Genomic DNA, 16,871 nt, shown 5'->3' with positions numbered 1-16,871 from the left:
TGCTTCCAGGTTGCATTTCAAAATAGCGTTCTCCAGAATGTCTGCATCAGCTTCCACCGGCCATCTTCAAAATGTTTGTCTCAGCTGCAGCAGCAAGCTCCTTCTGTCTGAGCTTTTATATGGCTCTAATAAACTAATCAAGGCCCATGCTGAATGGGCAGGGCCATACCTCCATGGAAATTATCTAATCAGAGTTATTACCTGCAGTTGGGTGGGTCACATCTCCATGGAAACAACCTAATCCAAAGGTTCCAATTTAATCAACACTTCTGCCCACACAAGATTGCATCAAAGAACATGGAGTTTTGGGGGACATAATACATCCAAACCAGCACAATACTTAAAGACCATGTTCTGTTGTGTAGATCAAAAATATTGCTGTTTTCACCTGTATTTGCTATCCATAGGTAATCCTGATAAGGGAAGCGGAGGTAGAAAATCATTTCTAAGATCTGTGTGAAGGAAGAAAGAGTCTATATTAAAAATTGATTAAAATATCTAAAGAATTAGAGAGATTTCCTAGGATAAACACAAAGACCATTAATATACCAGTCACACAATGGAAAAATATAAAAGTTAACAAATACATGGAAAATGTTTATTCTTCATTTAAAGGCATACAAATAAAAACTACCTTAAGTTGCCAATCTTTAGCTTTTAAAGTACAAATTATTTTCAAATCAAATGATAAAATGCAGTGCTGGTAAGGTTGCATTGAAACTAATAGGTTCATGGAAAATAAGTTTCCAAGAGGAATAAAGGGTGTGCTATATCTTTTTTAGGATACTAGATCACTATATATAGCCAAAGTTACAAAGCTACACATATTCAGTGCCTATAAATTTATCCTAGCCAAAATAATTCAATAAAAGCAAATGATATAATTACAAAGAAGTTAATTGAAGCATTATTTATGATATCAAAATTTTGAAAATATCCAAATAAAAAATTGGGATAGGGATTTAATAGGCTGTGATATACCATCATTTTGTGATCAAATATAATACAATCACTAAAATAATATTTATGAAAGTTATGATATAATGCTAGGTGAAAGTGAAATAATAAGCAGTGTATCTTTGCATCTATGTAAAAATCTGTGTTTGTGTATAGGGTTATATGCAAATATTAAACTAGTTATTGTGTGTATTAAGATAGTGTTATTGAGAGGCGAGGGTGCAGACATGGCCAAGTCCAAGAACCACACCACGCACAACCAATCCTGGAAATGGCACAGAAACGGCATCAAGAAGCCCCAATCACAAAGATATGAATCTCTTAAGGAGGTGGACCCCAGGTTCTTAAGGAATATGCATTTTGCCAAGAAGCATAACAAGAAGGGCCTGAAGAAGATGCAGGCCAACAATGCCAAGGCCATGAGCACACGTGCAGAGGCCATCAAGGCTTTCATAAAGCCGAAGGAGGTTAAACCCAAGATCCCAAAAAGCGGCAGCCGCAAGCTTAATCGCCTGGCCTACATTGCCCACCCCAAGCTCGGAAAGAGTGCTCATGTGTGCATCGCCAAGGGTCTCAGACTCTGCCAACCAAAGTCCAAGGCCAAGGATAAAACCAAGGCCCAGGCTCCAGCTCCAGCTTAGGTTACTGCTCCCGGTCAGGCTCCCAAAGGTGCCCAGGCCCCCACGAAGGCTCCTGAGTAGAGCTCTCCTAGGATGGAAGGACTGGTGTGACCCCCGGGTTTTCATGTGTGTGGTGCTGGGTCCTCCTGTGCTATTTGTACAAATAAACCTGAGGCAGGAGCTGTCAACAACAACAACAAAAAAAAGTCTTATTGAAATTTCTTTAATATTAAATTGTTTATTCAGTAGTTTTTTTCTTTAAGGGGAAGAATCACTTATTAAAATCTATATTATATCCTACTGAATTACAGTGTCAATGTACGTAAAGAAAGAAAGAGATGGAAGAAAAGGAAGGAAGGGAAAGGAGGAGGAGAAAGAAAGGAAGAAACCTATTTATAATCCAAAAGTACTAAAGAAACTGCCCACTCTCAACCTTGGATAATTTTGGAAATTAGCTGAAATTCGCCATTTTATGTTGCTGCTTGAACATGAGACTCTGGTGTTAACTAGGATTCTCTTTTAATGTGCAAATACGCTTTAAAAAAGAATTCTCTTAACAGTGAATTTGTTTAATGATAAACCATTTTTCCTCTCTTACCTGAGATTAACTTCTTTGAAAGAAAGAATGCTTTGGTGGAAAGTGGAATTAGTGAAAGAGAACATTTTTTGTTATAGCAGTCTTGGGTAGGATACTTAGGTGAGGGGCCTTGAACTATCAGACTGTGGTAAAGTCTTAGGGCTTAGATGAGAAGGAAATTACCTAGAGCAAAGACAGTTGGGAGGGCAGAAAACAACCTTCAGTTCTTTTCAGTTTTTCCCAGAGCCTACCCAGACTCCTTAAGATGTTTAAGATCTGATGGGAAGAGGCAGTAATTTGAGGCAAGTGGCAATGAATGTGTCGATGCAAGGGAAAAAAAAATGCCAAGAGAAAATAGAACCCCTTGGCTTGGCCTATTGCACTGTCTGTTTCTGGAGACCTAGGAGCAGATGTCAAACTTCCTCCCATCTTTCCCCTTTCTTTGCAAATCTTTTTTCTTGGTTCTCCATCCTTTAACTTCTCTTAGGAGCTGGATGCCCCACATATAAATGAGAGCTTAGAGAAGTACCTCAAAAAGCACTTTACAGTTAGCTGGATTTTACCACATTTACATAATACACTTTTTCTTGTATTTCCTTGCCTTAGTTTGTTAGCCACTGTTAATTTACACCTCATGTAACATATCTTAACAAATTGCAAATCAGATCCCTTCTACTGCTTTGCAATTCACCATCTCCTGCTTTAGGAAAAACTGGTGACAGTTTTTAGTTCTGTTTCCAATTATATCTTTGGATATGTAGGATCCCTTAGTTCATGTTAATAACTGAGGTAACTCAGTTATCCTGAGATTTATCAGTTCATAAAACCATGCTGACCACTCACAGCAGATCAACTATTATTTATATGTCATCTTACTTGTCTGCTTTGTGAACAGTCATCACAGTGCTTAGAATTTCTCTCTCTCGCAATTTTTTACACTATCTTGTTAGAATAGTTTCTTTAATGTCCAGAAATGTATTTAGTGTATTCAGACACTACCTCTAATTATCCTTATTCTGTTTGCCAGCATCATTGCACTGACCAAATTAGATATAATTGCACCTTATATTATTTCACTGATTGTAGAAAATGCGTCAGAAAGGGCTCCAAACATTAGGATGTAATCAATCTTATACTCATGGAGTATCATGAGGAAATAGATGAACTTGTTGCTAACTTATGTATTTGTCTTTGTGCCTAAGTCCACTAATAGGTTATTCTTTCGTGAGTTCAGTACAAGTGGTATAGTTTTAATATTGACCTATGTAATTTGTACTTAAAAAGAATTCTACTTTTTTCCCCCTGAAGCCATGTGCAAGGGAACACACAAGTGATGTTGTTCAATAGATATTTCAAGATTATCGTGCCAAAAATGAATAAAAGGAATATCGTGATGATTGGCAATAGTCTGGCTTGATGCATTTCCTTGTGAAGATGGCATTGATAGTGGCGTTTTGGAAATCTTACACCTTTTCTTAAAATCCCAGAAGTTGAAGGAAAGTCTTTTCTGATTTATGTTCGTGGTTCTGCGAAACCCTTCTTTTTTTCAGCTCTTTAGAAGAAATCAGGTATTATTTGTATTTTGCTTGTTTATTTTAGGTAGTTTTCCCATTTCAACATTATCATCAAATCAGTCCTGATAGCAAATGACATCTCAACAATTCACTTGCCTATATTTCCCACTTTAAGTAAAAAGACACCATAATAGATGCCATAGCCACTAGGGGTTCCTTAGTGAATTCTCTAAAAGGGCAAGTATTTAGTACTTCCTTTTTTGCTCTTAAAGTAGATTGTGTGGGAGAAGACTCCCATAGTTTTCCCGTAATCAGAAAATAATGTGATTTGTATTTTCAACACATTGTATTCTCTATTTCCACAAAACAAGAGAAGTATACCTATAAAGAAGTTTTAAGTTGGGACAAGAGGAAAAGAGAGACATTTAAAAATCCTTTTTTATAAATGTTTTTTATTGTAGAATTTAGGGGACCTAGAGATAGACAGGAACTAGTGAAAGAGGAATGATAATTAATAAGGGCAGATAAGATATTGAGAGTAATCTTAATGATATGGGAATGCTTAAGAATGACTATGGTTTCTTAATTTTCTTGGGGTATGTTGGAAGCAATGTAGTTATTTTAGGTTATTGGTTTTCCTTATTCCTTTGTTTTCTTTGAATTTTTTTAAATTTTTGATCAAGTGGGGTGTTGGAATAGCTGGAAGGAGCTAAAGGACATGGTGGAACTGTAACCTATAACATTCTTTGAAATTGGTCTATAGCTATTCGTTGAATTGTGCTTTGAAAGTCTTCATCTTTCTGTATATACCCTATATTGCATAATAAGGAAAGAACTGGAACTGTGGAACTGTAACCATAACAATTTTTGAAATTACCTATATAACTGCTTATTGAGCTGTATATTGAAAGTTAACACCTTTCTGTATGTATATTTTACAATAATGGAAATAGCTGAAGTTGTGGAACGGTGACCCATGACATTCATTGAAATTTGCTCCCTAACTGCTTGTTAAATTATATTTTGAGGGTTATCACTGCTATGTATATGTGTTAAAGTTCACAATAAAAAATGTATTTAAAAAATCCTTATTTTAAATTTGTGAAAAAAGTATCCTTTGAAAATATTAAACATTATAATTTGCTGTTTCCATTTCTAATGTCCATCATCCTGGTCTCTTACACACACACACACACACACACACACACACATACACATATGTGTGTGTGTATATATATATCAGTAAACCCAAAATTACATTTAGAATGTTCTCAAGCTACTTTTTTCCAAAATAGTGAGTGATCACATTTTATATGGAAGAGCGTGAACCACTGCTGTAAGATTTCATAGAATTCAGTATATGTGTGTGTGTGTGTGCATATATATATATATATATATATATATGTATATATATATATATGTGTGTGTGTATGTGTGTATATATATATGTATAAATGGCTACAATACTGCAAGTGGACCTCCTCCCAACCCTGGTTTTTAGTGTATTGTTACAGCCCATTGTATTTGTTTACCATATGAATTAATGTTTAGTGGTTGACAGGATAGTAACTGGAAAGTACCATGAGGAGGGCTTCTCAGGTGCTGGAAATATTCAGTTCTTGATTGGATGCTAGTTACATGGGTGATCCATTCAGTGAGCCATATAATTATATGTGCTTTTTTGTGTGTGGATATCATATTTTATGACAGTTAAACATAACATTTTCATGAAATATTTCGAGTGTCTTCCTGTTTTAGCTATAGGTTTATATAACGAAGTATAAGAATGCAAAAAGTTCTGAAAGATAAATGTTCTGGTTCGTTCATTTCACAGAAAAAGTGTTCTTAATCACAGAATCCTAGAAGATCATATAAACAAACATAGATATTAAAATTTTAACAGCTGGCTAATAATAAAAATGTAATGTGTCTTATTCATATAGGACACATTACTTAAAGTAACAAATTTGCCTAAAAACAAAGTTAGCTTTTACTATACAACATTTTTTGGAAAAAAAAAGTATTTAGTAAAAAACTGCCAATACTTAGTATTGGTATGAGAGTTTGTTCAGTTTTATATATTGTGTATAACTATAAAATTATCGTAATCCAGGCGTTTTTAACTCAGTAAATATGTACTTAGAATATTTTGCATGTTCTGTCTTACTTTTATGTGTGTCATTCCTTCTGCCTTGCACTCATTTCTCTCCTTCCCAAACTTGGCTAACTGTTTTTTCAAGAGTTACTGCAAGCTTTTGAAAGCTTGGGGACACTTTTCTCTGAATTGGGTTGTACCCTTCCTTTCTGCCTTGAGGGCATGCCATGTATAACATTTGTCACATCATTTTATAATCATTTGTCTTTCTCCCAAGACTGTGAACTCCCTAATACTCACTGAAATGTAGTACTTCTTTCTTTTATGCATCTTCTGTGCCCAGTGCAATTCTTGAGACATGGCAGGTACTCAGTTTTTGTTGACCAAATTGAATAAATAAGAGATGGTAAAGGAATACATTGTGTGAACATTAAAAATAAAATCAATAATAAATTTATTAGATCCTACTATTTAAAAAAATCTGAAAACCAGGAAGGCTGGATATTCATTAGTATATTATTGACTTAATAATTCAGACAATGTTTATTTCTTGATTTAGGTATTGACCATTGGCAGAATTTGTGCTAATCGTACCAGAATTTATCATAAACTGAAACATTTTAAATTCAAGCTTTACCAGGAATGTTGCTCCATTGCAAAGACAGAAGAAGTTGGAGAGGAACAAGTTAAGGAAATGGTGGAAAGAATTTTCAGGCAGTCAAAAGAAAGTGAATTAAAAAGGTAAGGTGAACACAGGAGTCATCTCATTCAGTAGATTCTGGAACCTCACTATGATCTACCAAAGGATTCAAATGATTATAAGAAAGTGAAATTTAAAAGAGAATCTCTCCTTCTCTCCTTATCTTTGGATTTTTTTTTCTTCTGCCCATTCCTTTCACGCTTCTCATTGTTCTGCCCTGAATAAGTGCCCAGATATTCTATGCATTCACTTAGCTCATCAGATAAATTTTAATCAACAATAATGCTGGCCCTTTAGGAAAGTCCTCTGTCCTTTCACTTTCACATAAGTAGTATTCCTTACATATATGTTAAGTCCCCTTATTTTCTTTGGCAAAGTATAGGACTCACCTCTACTTGTCTGCTTCCTATTCTTTAGAACAGTTCTTGTGACCTGAGAGTAAAGAAGCACCTGGTGCCAGTCTGAGGAAAGGATCTCGGCTGCCAGTTCTAATACCACCCACGTCCTCTTCTTTAGGACATGGGACTGGGCAGTGAGCACCATAACTGAAGATCAAGGGGGGAATGCAGAGGTTTCAGGCCACAGCATTGATTTTGATTTCCCCATGTCCTGTTGATCACTAAATTTGATATCAGGAAACAATGGGGGTTTTGAAGAGTGCACTGGATTCCCAAAGATCTACTGGCAGTTTATAAGCTCTGGTCTGCCCATAGAGCTTTTAGAATTGTTTATGGTACATGGAAAGAATGCTAATATGATAGCAGTCTCCTAAAATAAGTTAGTTAAATGAATGTGCAAGAGAGAGCAACTTTAGGAGACTAATATCAGTAGTATTTTTAATCCTAAAGTAAAAAAGCTTGCCTAAGGTCCATTGCCTGGGTAATATCACAGGGAAACTTATAAAAGAGGAAAATAAAAAAGAAAGCAAGAGAGCTTAAAGAATAAAATTTGAGCAAAGGGAAAGAAAAAGAACAACAACAACAAAACTTCCTAGAATATGTCATGTTCAGTAGAAGTATCCTTTGTCTAGAGGACAACATCATTACTGATTTTCTCTCTTGACAATTTTCCTTCCATCACAAACTACCACCTATTGATCTCCTTGCCTGCCCCCTACATCGTGACCCTTAAGTCTTCTTTCTCTCATTTTACTCTCTTCAGATTTTTATTGTTTACTTTGCTTCTGCTTCTCCCACTCCCAATCCTTTCCCCCACCTGTCTTTCTCTGTACTTTTCCTTTTTATCAGAAGACAGCCATCACTTATCCAGTAACCCTGTCTTCATTTTTCTAGGCAACATTAAATTCTTCAGTGTTTTTTTGATGCTTTTAAGTTGCCCACCCTCTGATAGTATTGAAAGATCTGTTGGGGAACCACATTTATAAAGAATTGTATACTAGGTATAGAAAAGTCACTGTGCATGTATTATATCTTAATTGCTGATATATAATATTATAAATGGGGAAGAACATTAAGCTTCTTGAAGAAAAAAATAAAAAGCATTTCCAAATCATGTATAGAGAAAGCTTAATGTCTGGGACAACAGAAAGGACTGAGAATAGGAAAAGAATGCCAAGTATACTTAAGGGATAACACTTAGTTTTGGACATTGAAGGTATTTCAAGGTCATGTCTATTGGGACAATATGCACATTAAGAATACTGTTCCAGTTTGCTAATGCTGCCATTATGCAAAATACCAGAAATGGACTGGCTTTTATGAAGGGGGTTTATTTGGTTACAAAATTACAATCCAAAGGCTATAAAGTTTCCAAGGTAAGGCATCAACAATAGGGTACCTTCCCTGAAGGATGGCCATTGGCATCCGGAAAACCTCTGTTAGCTCGGAAGGCACATGGCTGGTGTCTGCTCTGGAGTTCTGGTTTCAAAATGGCTTTTTCCCACTACGTTCCTCTCTGGGCATCTGCTTGCTCCTTGGTTGGGTTCTCCAAAATGTCTCTGTAAGCTGCAGCTCCTCTAAAATGTCACTCTTATTTGCTCTGAGGTCCTTCTGTCTGTGAGTGAATTCTTTTATACAACTCCAGTGATCCAATTAACACCCACCCTGAATGGGCAGGGTAACACCTCCATGGAAATTGTCCAATCACATGTTTCACTCATATCTCCATGGAAACACTCAAAAGATTCCAGTCTAATCAACACTCATACATCTGCCCTCACAAGATTGCATCAAAGAATATGGCTTTTGGCAGAACATGATATATCCAAACTAGTACAAATACCAAAGAGTTTCATTTTCTTTTTTGAGATCTCTCCTACTTAATAAAATATTTGCCCACAGTCTTTCTGAAAAGATTTCCTGGAAACCATAGAAGTTTATAATCAATATAAATGCATTTACAGTTTTTTGGTGCTGTAATTAAATTTCAGAATTTGTCAAGTGCTGTGATTTTTCTCAGCTTGACTTTGTCCATTCCTCTCTGTCTCCCACTCTGGGGGAGATAGCAGTGCAAGTGTTCTTGTGATGTGTCCCTTCTATTTTGGCTGCAGTCTCATGACCACAGTTACTCTAACTCTTTAGAATGTCTGAGGTTCAGTGCTATCTGGATGCCTGTATCCATGGCTCTTTCTGCTCTTACCTCCCAATGATGTCAGCCCCTTTTTTGCTTCACACAAACTCTTTGTTCCTGACTTTCCTCTCCCAGCTTGTGTTTCACACCTTTCTTTTTCCCTTTTCTGCCCTTTCTTCCTTCAGACTCCGTTTTTGCACTATCTCAGGATATTCTCAGTACTTCTTCCCAAAGATCTGCCAACTAGACTGACTGAGTTCTTCCTGTTCTTCCTCCTAACCCTTGAACTCAGATAATCTATTTTTAATCTAATGATGTTAATGTAGTAGGAGCAACTCAAATGTAGAAAAGAACAAATGATAGGAAAATTATAATAAAACCAATGTATAATATACATATGGTGATAATATATATTTCATTCTAAAATAGAGCTGCAGATCGTACTTAATATGCCACTGGCAAAATTCTAACAAGTGTTTTTTTTTTTTTTTTTTTTTTTTCATTAAGAAGAAATTGCATTTGATGAGGTTTTCAGGGAAGTTGTTGGAAAGGGATAATGGGTACATGAGAACCAGGAAGTGAAGAAAGCCTGTCAATAGAAGTATCAGGTTTCAGTTTTACAGTCGTATTTAAAATAATTTTTAAACATGTCACACAAATTCTGTTATATAGGTAAGAATGGTAACTTACCTATATCCCTCCACTTCCTGAAACACTTATGTGTTCCATCCCCTCTCTCCCTCCACCCCCCTTTTAATTTTATTTTCCCTACCCTTTTCTTCCACCCCTTAAGCTGGTATTTCTCAAAACATGGCCTTAAACTACCTGTACCAGAATCGCCTAGAATTTTGTGAAAAATGGATACTGTAATCCGTGGTCCCACCTCTAATCTACTGAATGAGCCTCCTTGGAGGTGCTAAATACCTGATGTTTAACAAATTAGATGATTCTTAAGAAAATTAGGATTGAGAACTGTTTAAAAGTACAAATTGCACTAGGTTCTGTTCTCAACCTCTGTAATCTCTCTCCCTTGGCACATCCACCCTTTCTGCCGGTCTAGCTGCTACTTCTGGGTGGAAGACTCCAAATTCCTTTCTTTATCTTCTACCCTCTCTCCTATACTTCATTCCCACAATTCCAACTGTTTCATCAATAGGTCTCTGGCACAGTAAGAGAAATCTTCAGGAAATAAAACCACACATGATCCAAATTTTTAGTAAAGAAGAACTATGAATCTTTAGGTAGAGGGAGATGGCTACATAATGCTAACTGCTTTCTCTCTGAATTTCACTTTCCCTTTAGAGTTCTTTTTTTTTTCTTTTCTACTGCAATGCTGTACCCCGCTCCCACCCTTTAAATCTGGAAGCAGCATTAAATGTGGGTTAAAAGCATGGGTTTAATATTTGCTCTACTACTTACTAGCAGTAGAATTTGGGGGCAAGTTAGTTTATTTCTTTAAGCCTAAATTTTATCATTGTAAAATAGAAACAAAAACAATAACAGTAATTAGAGTTTTAATTGTGGAAATTAAATCAGAGCACATTTTAAGCATTGAGTATAGGAGCTAGCAAGTAGTACGTGATCAATAAATTTCTATCAGTATTTAAAGTAAGGAGAGGTTTTCCTTTCTTAAAAGTATAACTAAGATAGATTATACTTCTCCAAAAGAAATGAACTAAATAAAAGAGAAAAAAGAATATAAGATAATTTAAAAAGCCTAAAAACAGACATATCTTTAAAATACAAGTTTAACCCTTAAATCTTATATCTTTATATCTTATATATTTATATCTTAAAACATGTCTGAGTACTAGGCCAAGAGAATCCCTAAATAGTCCATAGTCTATTTCCCCTAATGTTCTTTTCTTCATTCTTTCCAGAGGAGATGATCTAGTCTCAGAGATCTGGGGTAATAAAAAGGTTTAATAAAGGCAAATGCATTCCTCACATACCCTATCACCACAAAAAATAGGCTCAGCAGCATCTTCTCTCACCCCACTGGGAAAAGAGTTCATAAGTAGAGTTATCAATAAACCACTGGATCGTTTAATCTCCTCAATTTAAGTAACTTTCCTCATAAGCACCTTGAACTCTACATGCCTGAAACTGAACTCATTTGTCTCGTCCCCTCCCTCAACATGCCTGAGAAGTAGCCCTGCCATTATTCTCCTACTCTCTCAACCTTGAAATTCCCAAATAATCCTTGACTCCTCTTTTAACTTGTCTACCCTGCTCTTTACTCTCCATCTTCATTACTATCACTCAAATTCTGGCCCTCATTACCTGAATTATTACACTAGACTTACAACTAGACTTACTCTAGACATGGCTGTTTTATCAATTTTCTTAAAATACATTTCAGATCATGTCAATCCTCTGCTCAAAAACCTTTAGTAGCTTTCTATTGCCTGTCATATTGTTAAACTACTTGACCTAGCATTTCATATATTTTATTCTCTAACCTTAATTTTTGGGATTCCGTTTTAATTTTCTGTATTCCCTTAAAATACCTCAGATTATAGAGAAATCTCATACTTTCTTGTCTTGTCACTCTTGGGTGGACTGTTATCTCTAACAGAAAACTCTTCCCACCAAATCTTTGCCTACCAAGTCTTTTCCTTCCAGTCACAGTTTAAATGCCACTGTTTCATGAAGTATTTCCTGTTCACCTCCACTAACCATGACCTCTCTTCTGAACCCATATAACACAGAGTCTATACTTCTCTATAGCACTTATTATTGATTGTCATTGGTCTATTGCTATAAAACTCTATTCCCCTTAGGGGCTGGGAAAGTATCTTATTTCTCTTGTACATAGATAATCATTAGCAGAGTATTTGGTATGTATTATATATTCATCAAATTTTTGTTGAATAAATTATTAGGTGTTATATTCTAAGCATGATAGAAGAATGACAACTTGAAAGACAGTTATTTAAATAATATTCCAGTTTGATCTCTTTCCACTGCTTTCTATGAATAAGAAATGTGTGTTTGGAATTGAGTCCCTATGTATAGTAAAAAGATTTTTGTTCACAATTATCATGAAATGCACTTGTTCCTATTTCTATTTGTAGTTTGAAAAGGCCTAGTTTATCTTGGTTCTCTTTGAGTAAAATAACTAGCTTTTTAATTGTATATGCAGAAATATGGTCAACTGGAAGAATATCTCAATTTTGCAGATTACTTTCAAGAGGAAAAGTTTGACTGAATTGTAACAAATTTCCTTCAGAGAAGATTTTATAAATTCTTGTTAAGGTAAAGATCATGAGTTTTGTTTCTCTGTATCATGTGACATGTATTTATATATTTTATGATATCTTCATGGCAAAATATTTTGTTTAAAATGTGTTCATCTTAATTTCCATGAAATGGACTCTAAATAAAACTTTTATCTGATATACACAGAAAGCATAAGCTTAACAATTTTTAGCCAGTAGATATGTTTTTAAATTATGTAACAATGACTTAATAACAGATGGCTATTAAGTGAATGAGCTAATCATGTCCTGTCAGTTTAGAAGAAACATATGGTATTTTAAAAATATATTTAGTCTAACATCTGCAAGTATTCATTGCTTAATTACTGCCCAGATATTTTATCACTCTTTTGCAGTATTAAATGAGCTTCACTAATATATTTTGGACTACTGTCATTATCTGAATCAGTGGTCTTTAGAAAAAAAACACTCAACATATCATTCAGTTCAATTCCTTTGCCTCAGAATCAGACTGTTGCTTACTTATTCCAAGTAGAGAAGTACCTTTGTCTGTCTCTAAAGTTTTCCTTAGAAATGGATTTCAGGCCTCCAGAGTCTTTCAACCCTCACATTCAGGAATAATTTCAAAGCTATTTGTGTGCTTTATAATGTTCCTTTTTCTATTCAGTTTTGTCTTGATTTTAGTGAGTAAGATATATTTTATTTATTTTTATCCATAACTTTTCCCACATAAGTATATATGTCAGGATCAGCCAAAAATATTTGAAAAGCATATTTTGGCATCCGCATTATTTTGTACATCTAAATTTCTGCTTAATAAAGTAAAGTGAACCTGGGCCTTGTTCTGTATCTTTAATTTTTTAAAGTGGTATTGTACAACCTACACTGGCTCTAGAAGAAATAGAAGACCTTAACAAACCATCACAAGTAGAGATTGAATCAGTCATCAAAAACCTCCCAACAAAGAAAAGCCCAGTACCAGATGGCTTCACAGGTGGTTTCTACCAGTCATTCCAAGAAGAATTAATACTGGTCCTGCACAGACTCTTCCAAAAAATTGAAGAAGAGGGAACACTACCTAACTCATTCTATGAAGCCAACATCACCGTGATACCAAAGCTAGATAAAGATAACACAAGAAAAAAAAATTAAAGATCAATTTCTCTAATGAATATGGATGCAAAAATCCTCAACAAAATACTTGCAATTCAAATCCAACATCACATTAAAAGAATTATACATCATGATCACGTGGGTTTTATCCAAGGTATACAAGGGTGTTTCAACACAAGAAAATCAATTAATGTTAATCCACGTTAACAAATTGAAGGGGGGGGGAGCCATATGATCATCTTGATTGACACAGAAAAGGCATTTGACAAAATCCAACATCCTTTCTTGATAAAAACACATCAAAAGATAGGAATAGAAGGAAACTTCCTCAACATGATTAAGGGCATATATGAAAAACCCACAGCTAACAGTGTACTTAATGGTGAAAGACTGAAAGCTTTCTAAGATCAGGAAAAAGACAAGAATGCCCACAATCACAACTGTTATTCAACATTACGCTAAAAGTTCTAGTTAGAACAGTTAGGCAAGGAAAAGAAACAAAAGGCATCCAAATTGGAAAGGAAAAAGTAAAACTTCCACTATTTTTGCAGATGACATGATCCTATATTTAGGAAGTCCTGAAAAATCTACAACAAAGCTACTACATCTAATGAGTTCAGCAAAGTGGCAAGATACAAGATATACATGCAAAAATCAGTAATGTTTCTTTACACTAGTAATGAGCAATCTGAGGAGGAATTCAAGAAAAAAATCCATTTACAATAGCAAATAAAAGAATCAAATATCTAGGAATACATTTAATCAAGGATGCAAAGGACTTGTACACAGAAAACTCCAAAGCATTGCTAAAGGAAATCAAAGAAGACCTTCATAAATGGAAGGACATTCCATGTTCATAGATTAGAAAACTATCGTTAAGCTGTCAATCTTACCCAAATAGATATATAGAGTCAATGCAATCCCTATCAAAATTCCAAAAAACCCCTTTGCAAAAATGAAAAAGCTAATTATGAAATTTATTTGGAAGGGTAAGAGACCCCAAATAGCCATAAACATCTTGAAAAAGAAAAATGAAGTTGGAAGACTCACACTTCCTGACTTTAAAGCATATTACAAAATTATAGTGGTCAAATCAGGATGGTACTGACATAAAGATAGACATATTCACCAGTGGAATTGAATTGAAGTTCAAAATAGACCTTCACATCTATAGTCAATTGATTTTTGACAGTGCTGTCAAGTTCACTCAACTGGAAGAGAAGTCTCTTCAACAATGTTCTGGGAGATTTGGATATCCAAATGGAAGAGGACCCCTATCTCACACCTCACACAAAAATTAATTCAAAATGGATCAAAGACCTAAATGTAAGAGCCAGGACCATAAACTCCTAGAATAAAATGTAGGAAAGCATCTTCAAGATCTTGTGGTATGTGGTGGTTTCTTAGACTTTATACCCAAAGCACAATCAATGAAACAAAAAAAATAAATATATGGGACCTCCTCAAAATAGAAGACTTCCGTGTTTCAAGGGACATTGTCAAGAAGGTGAAAAGGCAGCCTATTCAATGAGAAAAAATATTTGGAAACCACAAATCTGATAAGGGTTTACTATCCAGAAAATATAAAGAAATCTTATAACTCAACAATAAAAAGACAAACAACCCAATTAAAAAATGGGCAAAAGACCTGAACAGATATTTTTCCAAAGAGGAAATACAAATGGCTAAAAAGCACATGAAAAGATGCTCAACATCACTAACTAGTAGGGAAATGCGAATCAAAACCACAAGATAACATTTCCCATCTACTAGAATGGCCACCACTATTATAAAAACAAACTACAAGTGTTGGAGAGGATGTGGAGAAATAGGAACAGTTATTCACTGCTGGTGGGAATGTAAAATGGTACAGCTGCTGTGGAAGACAGTTTGGCAGTTCCTTAGGAAGCTACATGTGCCAGTTTGGATGTATTATCTCCCCCAAAATGCCATGTTCTTTAATGCAATCTTGTGGGGGCAGGCATATTAGTGTTGATTAGGTTGGAATCTTTGGATTAGGTTGTTTCCATGGAGATGTGACCCATCCAACTATGGGTAATACCTTTGATTAGATTATTTCCGTGGAGGTGTGGCCCTGCCCATTCAGCATGGATCGTGATTAATCACTGGAGTCCTATAACAGCTCAGACAGAAGGAGCTCAGTGCTGCAGCTGAGAGAGACATTTTGGAAATGGCCATTGAAAGTAGACTTTTGCTAGAATGGAGTTTGCCTGGGAGAAACTAAGAGAACATCCCCAGACACCTAGAGAGAAACATCCTGGGAGAAAGCCTTTTTGAAACAAGAACCCCAGAGCAGATATCAGCCACATGCCTGTTCCTTCCCAGCTGACAGGGTTTCTGGACACCATCCGTGTTCTTCAGTGAAGGTACCCTATTGTTTGGACACTTTTATGGCCTTAAGACTATAACTTTGTAACCAAATAAACCTCCTTTATAAAAGCCAATCCATTTCTGGTATTTTGCTTGATGGCAGCATTAGCAAACCAGAACACTAAGTATAGAATTTCTATATGATCTGGCAATCCCAGTAAAAAGTATATAGTCAGAAGAACTGAAAACAGGGATGCAAACAGATATTTGCACACTGATGTTCATAGTGGCATTACTCACAATTGCCAAAAGATGGAAATAATCCAAGTGTCCATCAACAGATGAATGGATAAATAAAATGTGTTACATACATATATGATGGAATATTATTCAGCTGTAAGAAGAAATGAAGTCCTGATGCATGCTGCAACATGGATGAACATTTAGGACATTATGTTGAATGAAATAAGCCAGACACAAAACAACAAATATTGTATGATCTTACTAATATGAACTAATTATAATGAACAAACATATGGAGTAAATATTTAGAATGTAGGTTATCAGAAGATAGAATGAGGGCAGAGAATGGGTGGGGAGCTGATGCTTAATTTGTGCAGAACTTTAATAAGGTTGATTGTAAATGTTGGGAAATATATAGAGGTGATGGTAGCACGTTATTGTGAGTAATTAACAGCACTGAATTGTGGGTGTCATTGTGGTTGAAAGGGGAAGTTTAGGGTCGTGTATGTCACTAGAAGGAAAGTTAGAGGATGAAACATGGGACCGTATAACATAGTGAATCCTGTTGTGGATGATCAATTACAAACATAAGAATGTTCTTCCATGAACTAGAACAAGTGTACGATACTATTACAAGGTGTTAACAATAGGGTGGTATATGGGAAAAATATACCTAATGCAAATTATAGACCATAGTTAACAGTAATATTTTAATATTCTTTCATCATTTGTACCAAAGGTACCATACCAGTGCTAAGGGTCAATAATAAGAGGGTTGTATAAAGAGTGTGGGGTATTTTTTTGAGCAATGAAAATGTTCTAAATCGATTGTGGTGATAGATGCACAACTCTGTGATTATACTGAAAGCCACTGCTTGTACACTTTGGATGGATTGTATAGTGTGTAAATAAAACTGCTTTTAAAAAAAAAAAAAGTGGTGTTCTAGTAGGATCTATTCTACTGTGGAATT

General features: G+C 35.3%; 2 protein-coding genes across 2 annotated transcripts in view; both read left to right on the top strand.

Annotated features, from left to right (window-relative positions):
- Positions 1 to 16,871, top strand: part of MAML2 (mastermind like transcriptional coactivator 2) — a 369,681-nt gene that overhangs the window by 1,787 nt on the left and 351,023 nt on the right. The window contains exons 2-3 of the mRNA XM_037841183.1: positions 6,323 to 6,504; positions 12,138 to 12,250. The gene's annotated coding sequence lies outside the window, so the exon portion shown is untranslated. The remainder of the gene's footprint in view (positions 1 to 6,322; positions 6,505 to 12,137; positions 12,251 to 16,871) is intronic.
- On the top strand, positions 1,180 to 1,598 carry LOC119538311 (60S ribosomal protein L29-like). Its single transcript, XM_037841187.1, has one exon. The coding sequence runs from the start codon at positions 1,185 to 1,187 to the stop codon at positions 1,596 to 1,598; it is 414 nt and encodes a 137-aa protein (XP_037697115.1). The 5' UTR covers positions 1,180 to 1,184.

Source organism: Choloepus didactylus, chromosome 6 (assembly GCF_015220235.1).
Source record: "Choloepus didactylus isolate mChoDid1 chromosome 6, mChoDid1.pri, whole genome shotgun sequence".
In the NCBI taxonomy this organism is placed as follows: Eukaryota; Metazoa; Chordata; class Mammalia; order Pilosa; family Megalonychidae; genus Choloepus; species Choloepus didactylus.
This window is presented reverse-complemented; position numbering and strand designations above follow the sequence as displayed.